This window comes from Lithobates pipiens, unplaced genomic scaffold (genome assembly GCF_037356315.1).
Source record: "Lithobates pipiens isolate NorthernLeopardFrog02 unplaced genomic scaffold, aLitPip1_a1.2 Scaffold_8, whole genome shotgun sequence".
Lineage (NCBI taxonomy): Eukaryota > Metazoa > Chordata > Amphibia > Anura > Ranidae > Lithobates > Lithobates pipiens.
In genome coordinates, this window is record NW_027507903.1 from 300,097,409 (window position 1) to 300,120,824 (window position 23,416).

The following is a 23,416-nucleotide window of genomic DNA, read 5'->3' on the forward strand; positions in this document are numbered from 1 at the left end:
CTATCACCTGTAAATGCAGAAGCTGGACTTCAGTGTTACCAAGTGATAGTGGTGAGCAGGGAGCAGAAGACCTGAGCCAGAGGTGGTGGAACTGAGTTCCCCCTAGTTCCTGCTGATAAAAAGCCCTGCCTATAAGTACCCATCAGTGCCACCTATGAGTGTCCATCAGTGCCACCTATGAGTGCCCATCAGTGTTGCATACCAGGGCCACCTCATCGGTGCCCATCAGTGCCACCTTATCAATGCCTGTCAGTGCAGCCATATCAGTGCCTGTCATTGAAGAAGAAAATGTACTTATTTACAAAAAACTGACAGAAACAGTTTTGGTCTTTTTTTATTTGCTGCGCAAAAAATTAAAACCACAGAGGTGATCAAATACCACCAAAATAAAGCTCTATTTGTGGAAACAAAATTGTAAAAAATTTGTTTGGGCGCAATGTTCTATGACCGCGCAATTGTCAGGAGGGTGTCTAACTGCGTGGTATTGGAGTGGTATTTTAGTCCTGTGGACTTTGTGAACGTTTTCAAGTATAATTCCCAGTGTATCTTCCTGTTAAGTTTAAAGTTATCAACGTTCTAAGTCGAATTACAAAGTAAAAGGAACGATTGTATTCGTTTCTCATAGGATTTGTATGTAACCAGAGAAGGCGGGGCCGGTAACCCGGAAGTAGAGTCATGGCAGTGGCCCGACGCTTGTCGCAGCTTAGTGACGTGTGCTGTGCGGCTCGCCATGTCGGCTCAGGCGCTGCAAGAACATTTCCGCGGAAACAGCAAGACCCGAGAATTCCCGGCACACAGCGCTAAGGTGCACTCGGTGGCTTGGAGCTGCGATGGGCGCCGCCTCGCTTCCGGCTCATTCGACAAGACGGCCAGCGTGTTTGTTCTGGAGAAAGACCGACTGGTGAGAGGGCAGGAAACCTGAGCATATACTGCAGGGTGCCCAGCTGGTAGGACCTTTGTCAGCCCAGTGTTCTATGTGTCTATCTCTGGGCTCAGGTGCCTGCAAACTGAGCTTGTGTTTGAACCTTCTGATTAATTGTACATCGGGGAATGTTTGAAGGCGTTGTTTGCATTAAACAAAAAAGTGAAGGCGAAAGTATTGACCTTATGAGCCTTGTGATCAAGGTGCATTTATGGCTTTTTTTTTTACATTCAAGCTTGTGTAGCATAGAGTAAGTGTGTGTGGGGATGGAGTGCACAGGCTCTTGCAGTGTTTACCCCAAGCCATTGGTCAGTGTGAGCCTTTGGTTTGTCTGAATTAACACCTGAGCGTCACTTTTTTTTTTTTTTTTGGGCCAGTTCGCGCAGGAATGCGTTGTATGTTCCTGTGCGATTCACACGCTGCATGCAAAATGCACTACGTTTGTGGTGTGCAGCTGGTGTCAATATGAGGTTAACGATACCCCAAATGCAGGTCGCAAATGCTGTTTGCCCCCGCACTGGATCGCATGGTACTTTTGTCCCGTGCAATCAGGTTGCAGTGCATTTTTAACCACTTCAGCCATGGAAGATTTAGCTGCGCAATGACTAGGCAATTTTTTGCGATAAGGCACTGCGTCACTTTAACTGAGAATTGTGCAGTCGTACCAAAAAAAAATAATAATAATAATTACGTCCTTTTTTTTCCCCTCCAAAAAATAGCTTTCTTTTGGTGGTATTTGATCATCTGCGGTTTTTATTTTTTTGCGCTATAAACAAAAAAAAGCTTCAATTTTGAAAAAAAAATGTTGTACACTTTGCTTTAATATCCCCATATTTTTTATTTATTTTTTAAAGATAATTTTTTTTCCTCAGTTTAGGCCGATATGTATTCTTCTACATATTTTTGGTAATAAACATCGCAGTAAGCGTATATTGATTGGTTTGCGCATAAGTTATAGCGTCTACAAAATAGGGGAAAGATTAATGGCATTTTTGTTATTCCTATTTTTTTTTTTCACTAGTAATGGCTGTTTTCAAAATTATTATTATTATTATTTTTTTTTAATTATCAGGACTGCACCATCATGGCTGACAGATCGGACTTTTTGGGACCATTGGCATTTATATAGCGATCATTGCTATAAAAATGCACTCTTGTGTAAATGTCATTGGCAGGGAAGGGGTTAACTGTTACATAGGGAGTTATTCTAAGGGGGGGGGGAGCTGCCTGGGTGAGGAGAGCGATCATTGCTCATACTTGGTACGAACAACAGATCGCTCTCCTCACCCATGACAGTATGGTGATCTGTATGTTTACATTGACAGATCTCTGTTTGGAGCAATCTCGGGTGCCCGGCAGTCATCGCAACCGACGGGCACATGCATCGCCTCCGGCGTGGTGCCCCAGGCATGCCCCCTAGTGGTCAAAAGGTGAGCCGACGTATAGTTATAACTATTCGCCCAGGGGAAACAACCTACCACAGTATAGCTGTGGCGGCTGGTTGGGAAGTGGTTAAAAAGTAGCTCATGCAATACTTTTGGTTCAGAGTGATTTTAGCCCATTTAAAATGAATGGGCTGAAATCGCACCGCACAGAACCCCACAGCCCCTAAGGGAGTTTTCTCTTGTATTTTGTATGCATTTTTTTTTTTTTTAGAGTTTTTCAAGCTTTTGGAGTTTTGGCGATATTTTTGTATTCATCAATAGAGAAAAATATAATCTGTTAGATCGTTTGTTGGTGTGTGTTTGTTTTCAGCTGCTTCAAAAACGCACAAATCTACCCAAATTGAGCTACAAAAGTATCTCCAAATTGAGCTTCATGGGCATCGGGGGATGTGTTGTGGGTAGAGGAAGACAGACAGCAATATAATCCTGACATAGAATCTAATCATTACTACATTAGAAAAGGTGTTTTTATTGCTGTCTTAGTGCGCATTGAGGAGATTTTCCATATTCTTGTTCCAGGACAGCCCTTGAGAGATTGAGCTCCTTCCATCGCCACAGGAAACACGTTGCGATTCAGTTCAAAGGGCGGTCCCTGGTGAATCATTTGTGTTTCTTCTGTTGGAGAAACATGTTGCTGAGTGAGCAGGAAAGGAAGTACTACATCTCTCAGGGGCTGCCTGAAGGGAGAGGAGACCGTACAGGGGGACTGGGTCCTATCAGTCGGTGCTCCATTAAGATCTTTTCCATTTGATCTTTTGGCCCGGGTACCGTCCAGCAGACAGGAGCAGACCCGTCGCCCCTTCTTGCCAGTGCATGGTGAGGGCCAGTGGCAGGGTGATGCAGGTCCCCCAGGGTGTGACTGTGCAGCGCAGGTCGGACAGGTGAGATGGCGTGCAACGTCTATTTCATCTCCTGGCTGTTCAGTCGTGGTGGAGCCGGAGACGCAGTTCATGTTATTTCTGGCGGAACTACATCATCACTGCGCGCTAAGACTTCCGGGTCTCCAGGGAGCAAGGGGAGGGGAAGGCCAGGCTGGGCCTAGAAAACGTCCAACCAGCATCCAGCTAAACAGGACTAGCGGCGGGATCTGGAATAGAGGGGGGACCATGGAGGTGAATCCCCAGAACACTCCAGCGGAAGCAGGCACCAGCCAAGCACAGGTAGACTGCTGGACAAGCCCCATACTGTGCTATTTACCATGGTGGTGGACGACCCCTAACTGTCCCGGGAATCTGCAGAAATGGTGCTGTGCAGCACGGGTGTTGGGGGGGGGGGGGGGGGGGGCTTGGCAACTTTGTAAATCCCTTTTTAGAGAGTTAATTTCAGATGTGAACACATCCACCAGTAATGCAGCTGTAATTCCCGCTTTGCCGGGCCGTACAACCTCCAGCTCAGGGGAGCCCCGAAGAGTCAAGGAGCATAGCCCCGCTTTAGTTGGGCCTGAATCTTCTGACTTAGACTCTGATCAGGATGAAGATAAGGCTATAGCTAACAAAACGACTAGAAGTGGACGATTTGTTAGGCGCAATATATGACACTCTAGAAATTAATGAAGAGGAAGTTCAATTGTCCAAACATGATAAAATGTACGAGGCCCTGGGGAAAAAGAAGGCGAAAGTATTTCCAATACATAACATACTTTCTGACCTTCGAAAAGAATGGGTGGAGCCGGATAAAAAAAAGGCTTATTCTCTAAAAGGGAAGTTTCCTTTTGACGAGAACCCAGAAGCCATTTGGAATAAAAATCCTTCACCAGACACACCACTGTCTAAAGTATCAAAGCAGTCTGACTTGGACTTTGAGGATATGGGGTACTTAAAGGACCCAATGGACAGGAGAACAGACATAGTCTTGAAAAGGGCCTGGGATGTGGCGATGACCAACCTAAAGCCAGCACTAGCCACAACATGCGTAGCTAGGAATCTAGAATTCTGGCTATCACAACTGCGAGGACATTTATTACTGATCGGGGAGATGGTGGATCAAGATGTATTGTTCCAGTCCCAGTTCAGGAACGGGAGGGTGGTTTCTATTCGCACGTGTTTTTGATTAAAAAAAGCCACCCGGAAAGTTCAGACTAATTATGAACTTCCGGCCTCTGAACTTATCCATTCAATACAAAAAATTTTGCATGGATCCCTTTTATTCGATAAAAAAATCTGCAGAAAGAAATTTTTATGGCAACTTTGTATCTAAAAAGATGCCTATCTACATATTCCAATAAAGAGGGAATGTCAAAAATTCCTTCGTCTAGCAATTCAAATCGAAGACAATTTATCACTTTCAGTGCAGAGCACTTCCCTTCGGGCTGTTGTCATCCCTGAGAATTTTCACCAAAGTTCTGGCCAGAGCACTAGTCCCTTTTGATACTCGATTGTACCATATTTGGATGATCTCCTTATGGCCCACTCAGAGAAGCTGCTTCGTCAGGGTTTGGAGATAACACAACGTGGCCTACAACGATTGGGGTGGATAATAAATCAAGAAAAATCCAAACCAAACCCAGCACAAACCATTCTCTTTTTGGGCTACAACATTCAATCCAGAGATCAGAAGATAGTGCTGCCAGAAGAGAAGATATCAAAGCTGAAACTGAGGATGTCTTGCCTTCAATCCAATCACAGCTGCACAGTAAGAGAAGCAATGTCGGCATTAGGCCTTATGACACCATCAATACCAGCCGTACAATGGGCCCACTTCCACTAAAGAAGCCTACAGAGGTTTTTGCTGGAATAACGAAGACAAAGACCTAGAAGAATACATAACGATTTCCACAAGAGTAAAGCGATCTCTGTAGTGGTGGAAGGACAAGGAGAACCTTCAAAAAGGGGTACATTGGATACTACCTATAAACATCCATACTGACCACAGACGCTAGAAGTTGGGGATGGGGAGCCCATTTCAACTCGTGCTGGGCTCAAGTCAAGTGGACTCCAGAGGAGTAAGAGTTCAACTGGAAAGAGCTGACCGCTCTTTCTAGAGCTTTACTAGTCTTTCAGGAAATGGTCCAGGGTCACCATCTTCAGGTCTGTTCTGACAAAATGACAGTTTTAGCGTATATCAACAAACGGGGGAGGGGGTACCAGGAGTCCCCGGCTGATGTTAGCAGCCAAGTACATTTTTTTTCAGTGGGCAGAAAACCTCAAATCCATCTCAGCGGTACATCTGAAAGGGAGAGCAGAACTATACTGCAGACTTCTGTCGACAACAAGTTTCGAATCAAGAGTGGTCTCTGCATCCAGATGTATTCAACCACATAGTGGCTTACTGGAGGAGACCAGAGATGGATCTGTTCATGACCAAGAAAAATGCAAAAGTTCCAAATTTCTTTTTGCTATGCCAAGGATATGAACCCCCTGGCGGTGGATGCTCTGCGGGACCCCTGGATCTTGAGCCTGGCTTGCCCATTTCCACCCCTCCACCCGAGACACGTTTAATCTTGGTAGCGCCATTCTGACCCAAAAGACCGTTGTTTACAACGCTTCTAAAGCTAGCAGATCAACCTCCTCTGAGGCTACCCCTCTGACAGGATCTTCTTTCACAGGAGCCTCTATGGCATCCACAAACCGCCACATTTAAAACTTTCAGCGTGGCTGAGGAAGAAATCCTGAGGAACAAGGGACTATCAGAGGGGGTTATACGAACTCTACTTCTGAGTTGAAAACCAGTCACCCAAGCTATCTATGGCAAAATCTGGAAAAAATGTAATGCCTGGTTAGATAGCAGAGGGGAGGAAAGCAAGGACACAAAGGGTATACTAGAGTTTCTTCAAGAAGGGATAGATCGGGGGTTGTCGCTAAGTACAATTAAAGTGCAGGTCGCTGCCTTGACTGTGTACCTAGAAAAACGCTTACAGGAAGATCTGCTTATCGCAAGATTCTTTAAAGCAGCCGCAAGACACAGACCAGTCCAGATTCACAAGCCCCCAACCTGGGACCTCTGTTATCCTCAAGGCCTTTCTGGGGGTGCTGTTCGAACCAATTTCAAGGGCCTCTTTAAGACTGCTCATGCAGAGCCCTTCCTCCAGATCTGGGACTATAGTCGTCCTAAGGACGGATCCTGGATTCCTGCCAAAAGTGGCATCTAAATTTCATAAGTCCAAGGACATTATCCTACCTACGTTCTGTCAAGATACATCAAACGACAAAGTAAAGCAATTTCACTTGCTAGATGTGAGAAGATGTATTCTAGGGTATTTAGTAGGGATGTGCCGAAACCGATACCGAAAATGAAAAATACACTAGGCCGAAAACCGAAACGGATACCAAAACAGCACCGATACCGAAAATGACTGTTTTAAAAAAAATATTTTTATACAGGAGGTGGTCAGAGACTGGGGACATGGTTCAGGAGGTGGCCAGAGACTGGCGACATGGTTCAGGAGGTGGCCAGAGACTGGCGACATGGTTCAGGAGGTGGCCAGAGACTGGCGACATGGTTCAGGAGGTGGCCAGAGACTGGCGACATGGTTCAGGAGGTGGCCAGAGACTGGCGACATGGTTCAGGAGGTGGCCAGAGACTGGCGACATGGTTCAGGAGGTGGCCAGAGACTGGCGACATGGTTCAGGAGGTGGCCAGAGACTGGCGACATGGTTCAGGAGGTGGCCAGAGACTGGCGACATGATAAAAGAGATAAGTGTGGTGTCCCCTCGTGCAGCGTGTGTTGTCCCCTGTGTAGTCAGTGATGCAGAAAGAGAGGAGAGCCGCCTCTGCCGTCTGGATCAATAGAGCGCTGGGAACATCACAGCTTTAATTTCAATAGCTGTGTGTTCCCCCGTCGCGCGCCGCCACATACAGCCCCTCCCCCTTGTCCGGGGAACTGTGATAGACAGATTCCCCCGTCCAATCTGGACGGGTGACCTGTCTATCACAGTTTCCCGAACGAGGGGGAGGGGCTGTATGCGACGCCGCAAGACGGGGGAACACACATCTATTAAAATTAAAGCTGTGATGTTCCCGGCGCTCTATTGATCCAGGCGGCGGAGGCAGCTTTCCTGCGCTATACACCTCCCGTGATGGGCGGCATCAGGGGCTCTGCTCTGCTCCGCCCCCGCCCAGGCCCCGCCCCATTTTCGGCTCAATTATCGGCCGTTTTTTCCTTTCGGCAAATTGCCGAAAGGGGCATTTTCGGCCGATATGTTTCGGCGGCCGAAATTTCGGTGCATCCCTAGTATTTAGAAGCAACCAAGACAATTAGGAGAGCGGATTTATTTTGTCCTGTTCTCTGGGAAGCGTAGGGGTCAAAAAAGCCTCCAAAGTCACTCTAGCTAGATGGATTAAGTTGGCTATTACGGAGAGGTATAGAATACTAAAGAACCTCCTGGGGTTATTACAACTCGCCAAGAGCATTCTTGGTGTCCTGGGTGGAAAAGGCTGGTGCCACCCCAGAGCAGATCTGCAAAGCAGCCACATGGTCAAGCTTTACCACCTTTTACAAGGCATTACTGACTAGACTTACTGTCTATTCAGGACCAGGCTTTTGGGGGAAAGGTCCTCCAAGCTGTACCCAACCCCCCCCCCCCCCCCCCCCAATCTGGTGAGCACTTGGGGAGCCTCTCGAGGGCTGTCCTGGAAGACGACCGGAGAAAACCAGGGTTAAACTTACCAGTAACTCTAACTCTATTTCCAGTAGTCTTCCAGGACAGCATGATCCCACCCTTGAATTAATTTGATATTACCTGTTGTGATTTGTTTTTCAGTTCTTGGTGATGACTGACCATGGGCCTGAGGAACCACCTTTTGAACTGAATGGCAACGTGTTTCCTGTGTCGATGGGAGGAGCTCCATCTCTCAAGGGCTGTCCTGGAGGACTACTGGAAATAGTTACCGGTAAGTCTAACTCAGTTTTTTCGTCCCTTTGACACGTTTATCAGGATTTTATTGCTGGGTTGCCGCTCACTATTGACAGACTTTCTAAACCTTCAACACTGCAAAATGAAAAAGACAGCTTTGGCTGGAGTTGTTTAGTAGCTGCTGCTTTTAGTAATTTTGTTGTAGTAGGACTATCAATTTCCCTGTGGACATAAACGGATTCCTTGGCTTTTTTTTTTTTTTTATAGTAACAGCTGTTAGATTTTAATTGTATAGCAGTTCACTCCAGCATTCTTTAGAACAGTGGATGTGAACCCTGTCCTCAAGTATCCCCAACAGGGGGTTCTTGATGACAGGGTTGAGAAGCACTGCTTTAGAGCTTCTAACACCAGGCCTGCGGGCTGAATATGACCCACCAGGCCATTTCACGTGGCCCTCGCACCCCCCCTCATCTCTGGCCCTACCTTGCCTTTGCAGTCGGCAGCAGAGGACAGAACTCCATTCTGCGCTCCTCCATGCAGCCCTGGAATGGTTTTTCTGTCTCGCCCCCCCCCAAATCTCAGCAATTGGCAGCAGAAAGGAGGACAGTAGTCTTTCTACAGATCCTGTGCAGCTGCAACACCCCCTCGTCTCCACTTCCCCTGTTCTCAGCATTCAGCGGATTCCGGCATTTGACTCTAGCCCTCCTGAGATCCTCCTCAAGACTCTGCACTTTTTGCTTCCTAGCTTCGCCACTAGCTTGGTCCAGGCCCAGCACAAGGAAAGGGAGGTGTAATGTAAGGGTGGGTGGGGGACGACGACTCTTGACTTCTGATGGTGGGGGGCTCTTTACATATGTATGTTTGGGTTGGGGGGTGCGGGGTGAAGGGTTTTGCTCTGGACATTGCTTATAACTATTTTGAGAATAATACAGTTCTATGCCAGTTGAAAAGGAGAGTTGCACACAACTGTTATCATCCACAAGAAATTTTATTGGAGACTGCTCAGGCTGAACACCACGGCAGGGTCATGTTCTGTCTGAACAGTCTCCAAAAAAAGTTTCTTGTGGATGATACCAGCGACCCTCCTTTTCAGATTTGCATCATCTGCTGTAGCAGTGTGAGTGGGCTCCATTCTAGTCTGCACCTGCTCTTCATAACTTAAGTCTAGGCCTCATGCACACTGGATGTTAAAATAACATTATAAAAACGCTAGTAGCTTTGCAGCGAGTTTTTCAAAGTTTTTGCAATAGCGTCTTTCTGCGTCAACCAATCAAACTTCAAATGCTGGTAAACAGCGCTTTTGATAATTTATCAGCATTTTTAGATGGAGCATTTTTACAGATGAAAAACTGCTCTCAGAACCCACTGTTTTGGGGTGTTTTTAGCCAAAAAGCGCTCCAGCCAAAAATTGCTGTTAACAGTCTGTGTGCATGGACACCTAGGATAACATGAGGAGTTTCTTGACTGTAGGGAAAAAATGTCTGATGCCAAAAACAGCTGCTGTAAAAACGTCCAGTGTGCATGACGCCTTAAAGTGATTGTAAAGGTTTGTGTGTTTAAAAAAAAAAAAAAAGTCATATTTACCTGCTATGTGTAAGGGTTTTGCACAGAGCAACCCTGATCCTCCTCTTCATCGGTTTCCCCCATGGAGAGCCACTTTCCATGGGGGCACCCGTTGCGGTGTGCTCATAAGTCTCGCTGCTGCATCCATTGACACAGACAGCTCCTGTGTCCCTGAATTTGACTGCAGCAGCAGCCAATTTTTCCACTGAGGACCAGAGACAGTGGCTGGAGTCGCTAGGCTTGTGCACATTGCTGGAATAATCAGGTTCAGCTAAGAAAAAAATGAGGGGGGAGCTCTTTGAGCAGCTGCAGCACATTTTTTTCACCTTAATGCATTAGGGTGAAAACCCCTTTACAACCCCTTTTTTAAGGTATCACTAAAACCAGTAATCAAATGCAGAGGCAATTATTTAATATGATAGAGTAGTTACATTTATATAGTCTTACAGATGCAACCGGACCTTTTTGAGAGCAACCATAATACCGATGAGCCCACGCCGCTGAAATTGTTTGACGTCCCTGTTCTGGAACCTTTCTGACCAGATTTATTGATTTTCCCGCATCATTCCTCAGCTCCATCTACTGACATTATGCAGTATTTTCCTGTTTAGGTTCTTTGGTGTGATAGTTCTGTCAGTGTGTGTGTGTGTGTGTGTATATATAATATATATCACACACACATATATTTTAATGCCATTTATTCTTAAATATCTATATGTGGTGGAAAATGTAAATAACTATATGGTTAGGAAGAATCTCTAATCCACTCTGAGAATAACAGACAGAAGAGATATACTGTATATACTATTAGAGGTTGAATCTGGTAAATAGACACAGAAAAATTAACCACTTGCTGAAAAATTAACCACTTGCTGACCAACCACCGTCGTCATACTGTGGCAGGTCAGTATGATCCCGCAAACTGTTGTAGCTATACGTTGGTCGCTATGATCGCCGGCCACACACAATTGCGGGCATGAGAGCCAGAACAGGTGTGTGTGTGTGTGTGTGTGTGTGTGTGTGTGTGTGTGTGTGTGTGTGTGTATAAACGCACAAATCTCTGTTAGGTGATGAGAGACAGATCGTGAGTTCCTACTAGCTAGGAACAACGATCTGTCATCTCCCAGTCACTCCCATCCCCCTACAGTTAGAACACACACGAGGGAACACAGTAAACCCCTTGATTTATACAGTAATCAGTGGATTTTTATAGCACTGATAGCTGTATAATTGTCTGGTCCCAAAAATATGTCGAAAGTTTCTGACCTGTCGGCCATAATGATTAAAAATCACTGATTACCACCATTACTAGTAAAAAAATAAAATAAAAATGCCATGAATCTTTCCCCCAATATACGATTATTGTGATTTTTTTTTTTTTTTGGTATAATTACTATAGCAAAAAGTACAATATATATTGCAAAATTGTCTTTTTTGTTTTATAGTGCAAAAAATAAAAAACAGAGCTGTTCAAATACCACCAAAAGAAGAAATCTCTATTTGTGGGGAAAAAAGATGAAAGAGCTGTATATGTGCTGCATTGTATCTTCTAACATGTATGGACTGTGTAGAAGTGTGTGTGTGTGTGCGTGCTGCACTGTATTTCCTGATATGTAAACAAATAATGCATTATTTATGCAGGCCAACTAATCAGCTGGCTGATTAATCAATTAATTGATTAGTTGTTTCGGCCCTAATATATCTCTATCTCGCTGACATGTACATGAATCTGTCACAATTTGGGCTATTTGTCGCATGGATGGGAAACAGATTCTTTTTTAGAGTTTCTCTGACATATATATAAAAGTGTAAATCCAGGTCACAATTTTGGTTAGCGTGGGACTTGCTGCCTGTCAAGTTTATTTTGGATGTCTAATTTGTTAGGCTTCATGTATACGGGACGTTTTTACAACCTCCCCTGAATGATTGAAGTTGACATACAGTAACCCATGTTTAAAATGCCAGTTTTGCCGCATTTACATGCTGTGTTTAGCTGCATTTTGCTGTGTTTTGTGTTTAGCCAAAAATGACTGACTGACTAAATAGCGCTTGAAATGCCTGTAAGCTCAGCTTTCCTAAGCTTGCGGTCCAAAAAAGCCTCTAAACTCAACTGCCTAGAAAGGACTGTAAATGACCCTGTGTACATGCACTGATAAGATAACATGGAGGAACAGTTGGAAAAAAATACCCAACTGCTCTTAAAGGTCTGTTTAGCAGCAGCAATGTACATGAGGCTTTAGAGCTGTACGATTCTGGCCAAAATGAGAATCATGTTTTTTTTTATTTTTTTTTTATTTTTGCTTAGAATAAAGAATCATGATTCTCACGGTGTAACATCTTGCATGTTATACAAAAAATTGGGATAACTGTACTTTTTTTTTTATTGTATTTTTTTTATCTTTCCAAAAAAATTGCATTTAAGAGTGCTGCGCAAATACAGTGTGACATAAAATATTGCAACAACCACCGTTTTATTCCCTAGGATCTCTGCTACAAAAAAAAAATATATAATCATTCATGTTTGGGGATTCCAAGTAACTTTCTAGCAAAAAAATAATAATTTTAACTTGAAACCCACAATGTACAGTAATATAAGTGCCTATTTTTCCACGTGATTGCTGGCAATTAAAGCTAGGAACCTAGCACTGTAGGCTAATTTATTGCCCAGGCGGAATGCCTTAATATAAGACTGACCTTAATTTTATATTGTAGGTAAAAGAACTTAATTACCGTGGCCATGGAGACAGTGTGGACCAGCTGTGCTGGCACCCCTCAAACCCAGATCTCTTTGTCACTGCTTCAGGAGATAAGACGATACGCATATGGGATGTTAGATCTGAAAGGTGCGTCACAACTGTTACAACAAAAGGTAAGTAACCTCAGTACTTTAGTTTGTAGCTGTCTAGGAGTTTTGCGTTAGCAGTTAAAACATTCCAAACATTTAAAAATGCAACACAGCCATGCCTCTATGTCACATCTGCCAAACCTGCTTGTCTGCAAGCTTTTCTGCAATATATTAAAGATTTTTTCTTTATTTGAACAGTTGGGAGCAAAGGGCACACAGCAGATGACTCATGGGGTAAAACAATTCATATTGTGTTGTCTATTGGTTGATGCATTTTAGAAAGTTGTTGTTGCAATCCTTGATTTTATTGTGATTTTGATTGATCATATGGTGCTGCAAAAGGCCTGTGATTGATCAACCAAAGCTCCTTTTGTTTGTGATAATGTGGAAATAGATTTTCTTTTTTTTTTTTTTTTTTCTTTTTTTTTTTATTCCAAATCACTAGCGAAGCTATGGCATTTTGGGGTTGATTTACTCTAGTTGAAGCGTGCAAAATCTGGTGTAGCACTACCTTTAAACCAATCGGCTTCCAGGTTTTCTTGTCAAAGCTTAATTGAAAAAGCTGAAGTTAGAAGCTGATTGGCTACAATGCACTGGAGCACTAGATTTTGCTCTCTCCAGTCTTAGTAAATTAGGGCATTTTGAGTACACTTTCACCATGCATGAAAGTCTTTAACACCTCAAGTCTCGGGTCACGACTCACTTTGGAAATGAGCTTAAAATCGAAAATCACAATTTATATTTCTCCGTAGTCAGGGCTTGAAGATGAGGTACTGAGAAGAAGTAAGCTCAAGATGTATGTTAATAGGATGTTCATTAGCAGTCCAAACTTGAGGAGACTTGTAGGCTCTGAAAAGTTCCTACTTCTTTTTCCTGTGTAGCATTAGTTAGGACTTTTCTCTGTCAGGTAGAACAATTCCTAGATATATTTTAATTGTTTAATACTGACTGTAAATTCAGTTTTAAAGCACCAACTCTAGCTTAAACATAGAGTGGAGAGGGGTTTAGCACTGCTGTATGTATTTGGGAGATTACCCCTTAACGCCTAACAACTTGGAGACCAATGGTAATAGAGTAAGGGGAGGTTTCCTCAGGAGGTGGCACAACATGTTTGCTTTTTTTCTTTACATAGCATGAGTTCACTTTCAACTTTGTAAGCTTACTGGATATTTAAAAAAATATATTTTGCAGAAAACTATTTACTTTTAGGGAAAAATAAAGGTTGCCTCTAAAAATGTTTGCACGGTACTACAGTGATCCCTGTCTTATCTGTATTTGTATGCTTGCTTATAGGTGAGAACATAAATATCTGCTGGAGCCCAGATGGTCAAACTATTGCAGTAGGCAATAAAGATGATGTAGTCACTTTCATAGATGTAAAAACGTACCGCCCCAGAGCAGAGGAGCAGTTCAAATTTGAGGTTAATGAAATCTCGTGGAACAATGATAACAATATGTTCTTCCTCACAAATGGGAATGGCTGTATCAACATTCTGAGGTATGTGACCTACCACTGTTTATACCCTCTTCACATGACCTCTTACAATGCAGTTAAAACCAGCCCTAGAGCAGGGGGAAATGTGCCTTTTTTATCTAGAGTTCATCTGGAAAAATATCAATGCCCTTCTAGTGTGTATGTGTGTGTGTGTGTATATATGTATGTGTATATATATATATATATATATATATATATATATATATATATATATAATATATAAATAATGTGTGTGTGTGTATATGCAATAAAGTAAATCTTTTATAATGAAATGGCCTACACGCATTGAGCTAATAAAAAAAAAAAAAAACTGATTCTGTGATAGGTCTGGTTTTGAGTGCAAAACTATTGTGTTCCTATATATATATATATATATATATATATATATATATATATATATATATATATATATATATATATATATATATATATATATATATATATATATATACATACATATACATTTATTATTATTTTTTGTTTTATGGAATACTTGCTAGGGACTGCCAAACCTGGATTATATGTATGAAGGCTTGTTGCCTATGGAGCCAGGCTTTTAAAGGGACCTAGAGGAATTTTTTTTTTTTGTCTCGGATATCTGGAGTGAGGTTTAGTATTGTCACTACTGTGCTGCGCAATGTTCTCATTGCTGGAGGCTCTGACAAAAGCCCCGCCTCTACAAAGATGACTGCCTCAACAGAGACACGAAACAAGGGGTGGTAAATGCGGAAAAAATCAGCTTCAGGGAGAGCACAGGCAATAATAATGTACCAAAATCATCACTGTTACAGACAATTCTTTTGACCCCTTTCACACTGAGCTATTTTTCAGATGCTTTTGGGCTAAAAAACAGCTCCCCTGCAGTTTGTGTGAAAGCTGGAGGGCTTTTACACTGAGGCAATGTGCTGGCAGGACGTTAAAAAATCTCCTGCAAGCAGCATCTTTGGAGCAGTGATACACCGCTCCTGCCCATAGAAATGAATGGGCACCGCTGCTGAACAGCCTGCAGCAGCACTTTGCGAGTCGCGTTAACCCTTTTTCGGCCACAAGCGGGGCGCTTTTAACCCCCGCTAGGGGCCAAAAACTCCCGCTAAAAATAGCAGCTATTTACCGCTGGCGCCCCAGTGTGAAAGGGGCCTTTCCGAAGCCGTTGAATTAGGTAAATTGTTTTTTCAGTGTTCTGCATATGCACAATTGGCATTTCTACAATTTCCCTGTAATGCAGCAAATCTTCATTTTTGAGTTCAGTTCAACGTTCACAGGTGTTTATGTAGTATGTTCTTTATTTATTTTTTCTTTCAATGTAATTTTCATAATTAGTAGTGATCTTTCTTCACTTTGACATGGTAATATCTTTTATTTTTTATTTTTTTTTATTTCTGTAGCTACCCAGAGTTGAAGCCAATTCAGTCGATCAACGCGCACCCATCCAATTGCATCTGCATAAAGTTTGATCCTACAGGAAAATACTTTGCAACAGGCAGTGCTGATGCCCTTGTCAGTTTATGGGATATAGAAGAGCTAGTGTGTGTACGCTGCTTTTCACGGTATGTCTCCGAGCTCTGACAGCACAGTTACTAATAGACAGTTATACTCGTGTTCACATGCTGAGAATATTTAACTTTGAAGCATAAAGAATGTATTATCTCAATTCTCTAAGCTATAACGCATGTTATTTCCCATAATGACTTTTAGCTCTCATTACTAAAAACACAAACATTTGCTGTAGCTTAGTAAATTTTTGTTTGTTAACTTGGCTATACTTTAATCTTATTAAAGTGATCCTAAAGGCGAACTTTTTTTAAATTAACATAAAAAAAATCATGTTATATTTGGAGCACCTGCTCTCTGTAATAGTATTGCACAGAGCAGTACCTTACCTCCTCTTCTGGAGTCCCCTGCTGGTGCTGTGCTGCTCCTATCCCGAGTGCCCCCTCAGCAAGCCGTTTCCATATACACATGCAGTGTGGCTTGGCCATGCCCTCTGCTCCCTCTTCACAGGATTTGATTGACTATAGTTCCCGCTGCTTTTGGAGTCTCATGTGAGACTACCCGGTTTCCCCTAAAATAAGACCTAGCATGAGTGTCAGTGATGGCTGCAATATAAGCCCTACCCCCCAAATAAACCCCATCCTCTTTCCCCAAAAATAAGCCCTACCCTGAGAATAAGACATAGAAGGACTTTAACTAGGGCTTATTTGGGGGCTAGGGCTTATATTGCAGCCATCGTCGACAATCACGCTAGGTCTTATTTTAGGGGAAACGGGGTAGGAAGAGTGAGCGGTGTGGATCGCTGCATTAAGGTAAAGAAACGATTTACTTTAGAACCACTTTAAGTACTGAGGTACAGACATAGAAAATGTTTGCAGTTCTGACTTCAGTCTTTATTTACATGCTTGTTCCTGTTCTAGCAGTGGAAGTTCCTGTATTTCTTTATCCTACATCATGGGACACAATGGGTTATAGGCTACCTTAAGGTGTAACACTGGTAAACCCAATCAAGGAAGTTTACTCCCTGTATAACCCCTCCTCCTTCCAGGAGCACATCAGTTTTTTCACCAGTGTCTAAGGTGTTGGTCACAAGTGAAGATGTGTTTTGAGGAGCTCCAGGAGCGGATCCATGCTGCATTTAAATAGCCTCCATAGACCAGATCCATCTAAACTGCCATTGAGGCCTAAAGGGATGGTACCTGGGGCCTTGTATCCGAAGCACAAGGTTTTGCCTGTAACGCCTCTTTGTAAGGCTGGACCCCAGGAACCCAGGGCTTAGGGCTTGTTATATTACCTAAACTTCCTGATGGGGCGTTTTACAGGTCCAAGGCAGTTGGGACCCAGTCCTTGAAGGTTTGCTACTCAGCCTGCAGTGTTGGGTGAAGGTTGGATTGTCTGTTAATTCAGCAAATCCTGTGGCGAGGATAAGGTAAGGGAAGAAACTTGGGTATTAAAAAAACATCTATGTATTTCTTCCATTAGTGAAAAATGTTGCTGTGCCTTAATTCTCCCCACTAGAGGGAGTCTATGCACATACCTTACTCTGTTTTCTTCACTGTAAGCTCAGTCTGTGCCTGGTTGTCGCAGCGTGTGGAGGGAGACTGCAAGGTAAAAGAAAGCTGCAAACATTTTCTTCTCCCCCCCCCCCCCCGAGGGGACCAGAGGGTTAGGGGGACAGCAGTGTTGCACTCCCCCCCCCCCCCCCTCCCCCCATGGGGGTCCCGCTACTACCGCAATTTTTTTTTTTTTTTTTTACTGTGGCCGATTTCATTGTTTGTGCCTGTTGCTGGATGGGTCCCTGCTTCCCCCTTTTTGTTTGGGCTGGTTGGACCCGAAAACGCTGTGCACAAGCGCGGGGACATTTTAAAAGTAAAAAGAGGCAGAATTTTTACTCGGAGGGGGCTAAACGTCCACGAGGACACACGACAGGCTAAAAACAAATACAAAACAGCCGTGAGCAGCCTGCACACAGGGACAGAACTGTGAAACATTTTGAGGGTTGCGACCTATAATTCCTGATACAGGAACAACACCTTTTTCCCAGCACTAGGCTGAATTTTATAGCGGCTTTAAACGGCATGACTATTTTCAGTGTTTAAGTGCAATTTGTATAGTACCTCTGTTTTTGTACTTGGGACTATGCCTACCAAAAAGGTAAAGGTTTCACCCCAGGCACTAGGATCCTGAGTCGCATTTCTATGCTGTCATCCTTGCCTGAATTACCAGTTACGGCAAGGCAGGGTGAGCCGTTGGAACAAATTGATGGTACTACTGTTTCTCACATCTCAGCCCCCTGTACGTGACTGAAGATGTCCTTTCCTCCTCCCTGCAGGGTCTGGAGGAAAGATTAGCAGCTTTAATCGCATCCTCCAGATGGCTAGGAAACGTTTGTTATATCCTCTGAGTTGTGAGAGACACAAGACTCTGGTCTGGAACAATGGAAGTTTATTTCCAGTACTTACTGTACACTGCAACATGCATCTCAGGACAGTACATCTTATTAGGCTCTTACATGTGTCCAAGATGGCTACCATACCCCTTGACCCTTGGCATCACTCCTGGGTGGAGCCAGCCTTAAAGTGGCAGTACATGTGGAACCCTTCAGGTATAACAACGTTCTAGATCCCCCCTCCCCCAATTCAGAACAGAATGAGGTGTTACCCTCCGTCGATCAGGAGGAAAAACAAACCGAAGATTCCTCTGTGGTGGAAACAGATGAGCCTTTTTCAGCCTCTCAAATCTGAGAAATTGCTGATAAAACCTCTTACTGAGATGGTTCGTTCTACTTTCATGCTACCCCTGATGGAGTCTCCTGAACGTTTTTGGTTTCTTCCTTGGGTTCCTTTTAAAATCCCTCTCCACCTTTGCATGCATTTCCTGCACATGCATTATTAGAACAGCTTATTTTTGCTGAATGGGATCACCCGGATAAGCATTTTCTCCCTCTTAAGAAAATTGCAATTCTCTATCCCCTGGAGGAGAAATTCTCCAAAAGATGGAAAATACCAGCAGTTGACGCTGTGATTTCCAATGTAAATAAAGGCTCAACTTGTCCAGTATACAATACACAGATGCTTAAGGATCCAACAGATACGGAGATGGAATCCCTCTTAAGATCTACTTTTTCCATGGCAGGTGCCATTACTTAGTCTGTAGTCGCTGCAATAAGCGTCTTTTAATCCCTAAAGGACCAATTTAAACAGGCCCTTAGAGAGCTTCCTGCACAACAAGCTCTGGATTTCGCTGAACTACCAAAAGCATTATGCTTTGCCATAGATGCCATTAAAGATTCTATTCACCAGGCGTCATGCCTTATGCTTGTACATATGTGTAGAATCCCGTGATTAAAAAAATTTGGCCAGCTGAAGCACCATGTAAAGACCTCCTAACAGGGCTCCCTTTTCATGGGGAGTAACTATTTGGCGAAAACTTACACACATATCCAAACAATTTCTAATGGGAAATGTACTCTTGCCAGTCAAAAGAAAGTATAAATGCCCTTCATTTAAACAGGCTCTTTTCCCTCCTCTAGGCAGGAGCGACCGCCTCCGCCGTTGCACTCTAGAGGTAAATCTCAGAGTCAGACCCAGGCTCAAAAGAAGTCCTGGGGTCTGAAACCTGCAAAGCAGAATCCTAAAGCCTCATCATGAAGCGGAAACCTCCCTCACCAAGGGGGGGAAGACTTCTGCAGTTTTCAGAAGTCTGGAAAGCAAGAGATTCAGGACAGATCGGTCATCTCCATGGTAACGCTGAGGTACAAGCTGGAATTTCAGGACTTTCTACCGTCTCGCTTCCTGGGGGCAAGCGTTCCTAAAGATCCAGGAAAAAGACTATCTCTGTTTCAGGCACTAGACTAGATTAATATCTCAAGGGGTGATCATACAGATCCCCACAAAGGAGCAATGCTTGGGGTTTTAGTCAAACCTTTTTTTTGGTACCGAAACCAAAGGGAGATGTCAGGCCCATTCTAGATCTAAAAAAAATCGAAGTCAATTCCTGAAGACCTGCTCCTTTCAAGATGTCCTATTACTAATAGATCAGTCGGTAGCTCAGTTGGAGCAAAGCATACACACTACAACAAAGTATCTGAAGAGTTGGGTTGGATTCTCAACCTAGAGAAGTCTTTCTTAGGCTAAAAAAGCTGGAGTACTTGGGTCTGATCATAGACACAGCCCAGGAAAGGGTGTTCTTGCCTCAGGCAAAGATCAACTCCATAAGAGTTGGTGCAGATGGTCAGGTCAAATGGTGATCCTTCCATTTACCTTTTGCATGAGGTTGCTAGAAACCATGGTGGCTTCATTCGAAGTTCCCTATGCCCAGTTTCAATTAATACTGTTGCAAAACAGTACCCTGTCTGCTTGGAACAAAACAATTCAAGCTTTAGACCTGCCAATGCGTCTGTCCCAAAGCCTCACTTGGTTACTAATCCAGAATCTACTAAAAGGAAAATCCTTCAGTCCAGTCATCTGGAAAATGGTAACGACGGATGCCAGCCTTTCAGGCTGGGGAGGCTGGGGAGCAGTACTAGAAAAGACCAGGGACAGTGGTCAAGAAGCGAAAAAAACCTTGTCCAACAATATCCTAGAAATTCGGGCAGTACATCTGGCTCTAAAGACCTGGACTTTCAGGTTACGGGATTGTCCTGTCAGGATTCAATCAGACAATGCCACAGCTGTGGCCTATATCAATCGCCAAGGGAGCACCAAAGGTCTCTCAGCGCAGATAGGTGAACCATATTCTAACTTGGATATAAAGATATGTTCCATGCCTATCAGCAGTCTTTATTCCGGGAGTAGAGAATTGGCAGACTACTTGAGTCTCCAGTTATTTCTGGTTGTTTGCCAAAGATGGGGGACTCCGGACGCAGATCTTCTAGCGTCCAGGTTCAATATGAAGTTAGTCAACTTTGTGGCCAGAACAAGGGAACGGATGCGTTGGTGACCCCATGGGATCAGTTCTCGCTGATCTATGCATCCCTTCCTCCCCCTCCATATCCCATATTCAGTTGCTGCCTCGACTTCTTTGCAGGATCAAGCTGGAAAGAAAGCCGGTAATTCTGGTTGCACCAGCATGGCCCAGAAGGTCATGGTATGCAGAAATCGTAAAGATGGCAGTGGAGGGCCCATGGTCCCTCCCCACTACGGCCAGATCTGCTCTCACAGGGACCGATATTGCATCCTACCTTAGTTTCTAAATTTAACGGATTGGCTATTGAAACCCACATTCTGAAGAAACGTGGGCTTTCCGGGTCCGTTATCTCTACCCTGATTAGTGCAAGGAAGCCAGCTTCCAGAACTATAGAGTCTTGAAGGGCTTATGTTTCCTGGTGTGAATCCAAGGGTTAGCACCCTCGGAGATATATCATAGGCAGAATTCTTGCCTTTCTACAATTAGAGGTAGAAATTAAATTGGCCTTGAGTACTATTAAAAGCCAAGTCTCGGCTTTATCGTCTTATTTCAAAAGAGCACCTGCTACTCATTCTTACTTCAGGGTTTTATACAAGGGGTGACGTGGCTTATTCCTCCCGTCAAACCTCCCTTGAACCCTTGGGACTTGAACTTAGTTTTGTCTGTGTTACAAAAAACAGCCATTTGAACCAATACAACATATCCCCCCTAGTCCTTCTGAGAAGGAAGTTGGTATTTTTGGTTGCTATATCCTCAGCAAGGAGGGTTTCAAAATTGGCTTCTCTTTTTTTGTAAAGAGCCTATTTGATTTGTCATGGGGACAGAGTGGTGTTATTCCCTCATCCAGACTTTTTTTTTTTTTTTTTTTTTTTTTTTATCAAAAGTGGTTTCAGATTTCACCTTAACCAAGATATTGTCCTGCCATCATTTTTTTTCCAAAACCATGTTCCAGGGAAGAGAAGTCACTACGTTGTCTTGATGTGGTGAGAGCAGTGAAAATCTTTTTAAAGGCAACTGCTCAGATTTGTAAGACGATTGTCTTATTTATTCTGCCAGGTGGTCCTGAGAAAAAACAGGCAATGTCGAGATCCACTGTCGCTAAGTGAATTCAAACTTATGATTTTAAGGGGTAAGATTTCCCCCGTTTTCTAGTTAAAGTGCAGTCTACCAGGTCAGTTAGTGCTTCTTGGGCAGTGCGTCACCAGGCCTCCATGGCTCAGATCTGTAAGGCCGCAACTTGGTCTTCAGTGCATACAGTCACAAGATTTTATCAGGTGGATGTAAGGAGGTATGAGGATATCGCCTTCTGGTGCAGTGTACTGCAGGCGGCAATATAAATCCTCAAGTCTGTGGTTACCCTGCAGGTTGTTTCTCCCTCCTCTCAAGTAGCATTGCTATGGGACATCCCATTAAGTAATTAGTTAAGGCACTGTGTCCCATGATGTACGATAAAGAAAATAGGATTTTTTTTTTTTGTACAGCTTACCTGTAAAATCCTTTTCTTGGAGTACATTATGGGACACAGAGGTCCCGCCCCTCTTTTGGGATTAAGTATATTGCTTTGCTACAAAAACTGATGTGCTCCTGGAAAGAGGAGGGTTTATATAGGGGGGTAAACTTCCGTTGGGTTTACCAGTGTCAACACCTGACGGTAGCCTATAACCCATTAAGTAATTGCTTAAGGCTCTGACTCTCATAATGTACTCCAAGAAAAGGATTTTACAGGTAAACTGTAATAAAAATCCTATTTTTTTTCCCTCAAGCAGAAAGTTGGCAGTTAAAAGTAAAGCTGTATTTACAATAAGGTAAGATACAATACCTGCAGGCCACTTTAATAAGCCCCTACAGCATAAAAAAAATTAAATTGTAGGGTAACATAAGCTTGTGCCCCTGCCCCAACCTACTTTGCAGTGCTCAGTGTTTTGTTGGGGGTAGGCTCTACCAAAGTGTATGCAAAATACCAATACTAACTTTCAGAAAGCGATTGCTTTATCTATTATTCAGTGACCTGTAACTGCAAAATTCTTATATAAAATGACATTGGGGTTTTTCTTGAAGAATTAATTGTGCCAAATGATGCTAACTGTCCTCCCCTTGTTTATAGTTTGGATTGGCCTGTGAGAACACTAAGTTTTAGCTATGATGGGAAAATGCTGGCATCTGCTTCTGAGGACCATTTCATTGACATTGCCCATGTTGAAACAGGTATTGTACAAATGGTTTTTCAATATATTAATACAGAAAAACTGAGCAGAGAATCATAAGTTTATTTTGGGGTTGTTTAGCAGTCCAATATGTATTTATATGCCTTTTTAAAACACTATTGATATATGAATTCAAGTTCTGCTCAAACATAGTCCTTATCAACTTATATGTTGCACGATTTATGAAGCCAACCAGTTTCTTCAGCCCAAGGGTTGCAATCTCCTGAAATACTTGGCAGATCAGGTGCTAAGCTGCAAATTTTAAGTGCTCCATCCTAAATTAACCACTTCAGCCCTGGACCAATAAACAGCCTAAGGACCAGAGGTCTTTTTACAATTTTGCACTGCTTTAACTGGTAATTGCGCGGTCATGCAATGTTGTACCCAAACAAAATTTGCGTCCTTTTCTTCCCACAAATAGAGCTTTCTTTTGATGGTATTTGATTGCCTCTGCTATTTTTTTTTATTTTTTGCGATATAAATGGAAAAAGACCGAAAATTTTGAGAGAAAGATATTTTCTACTTTTTGTTATAAGAAAAATCGAATAAACTCAATTATAGCGTCTACAAACTAGAGTACATTTTCTGGAATTTACACAGCTTTTAGTTTGACTGCCTATCTCATTTCTTGAGATGCTAAAATGGCAGGGCAGTACAACCCCCCCCCCCCCCCCCCAAATTACCCCATTTTGGAAAGTAGACACCCCAAGGAAATTGCTGAGGGGCTTGTTAAGCCCACTGAATATTATTA

At 43.2% G+C, this 23,416-nt stretch overlaps 1 protein-coding gene across 2 annotated transcripts in view; it reads left to right on the forward strand.

The window, feature by feature from the left end:
• Positions 1-686: 686 nt before the first annotated feature.
• Positions 687-23,416, forward strand: part of THOC3 (THO complex subunit 3) — a 28,478-nt gene continuing 5,748 nt past the window's right edge. The window contains exons 1-6 of one of the 2 annotated variants that reach the window (XM_077472602.1): positions 687-901; positions 12,435-12,591; positions 12,766-12,801; positions 13,861-14,065; positions 15,448-15,609; positions 22,566-22,666. In XM_077472602.1, the coding sequence (XP_077328728.1) occupies positions 731-901; positions 12,435-12,591; positions 12,766-12,801; positions 13,861-14,065; positions 15,448-15,609; positions 22,566-22,666 (832 nt within the window). In that variant the 5' untranslated portion in view covers positions 687-730. The remainder of the gene's footprint in view (positions 902-12,434; positions 12,592-12,765; positions 12,802-13,860; positions 14,066-15,447; positions 15,610-22,565; positions 22,667-23,416) is intronic. The other variant, XM_077472603.1, reaches the window with a different exon arrangement.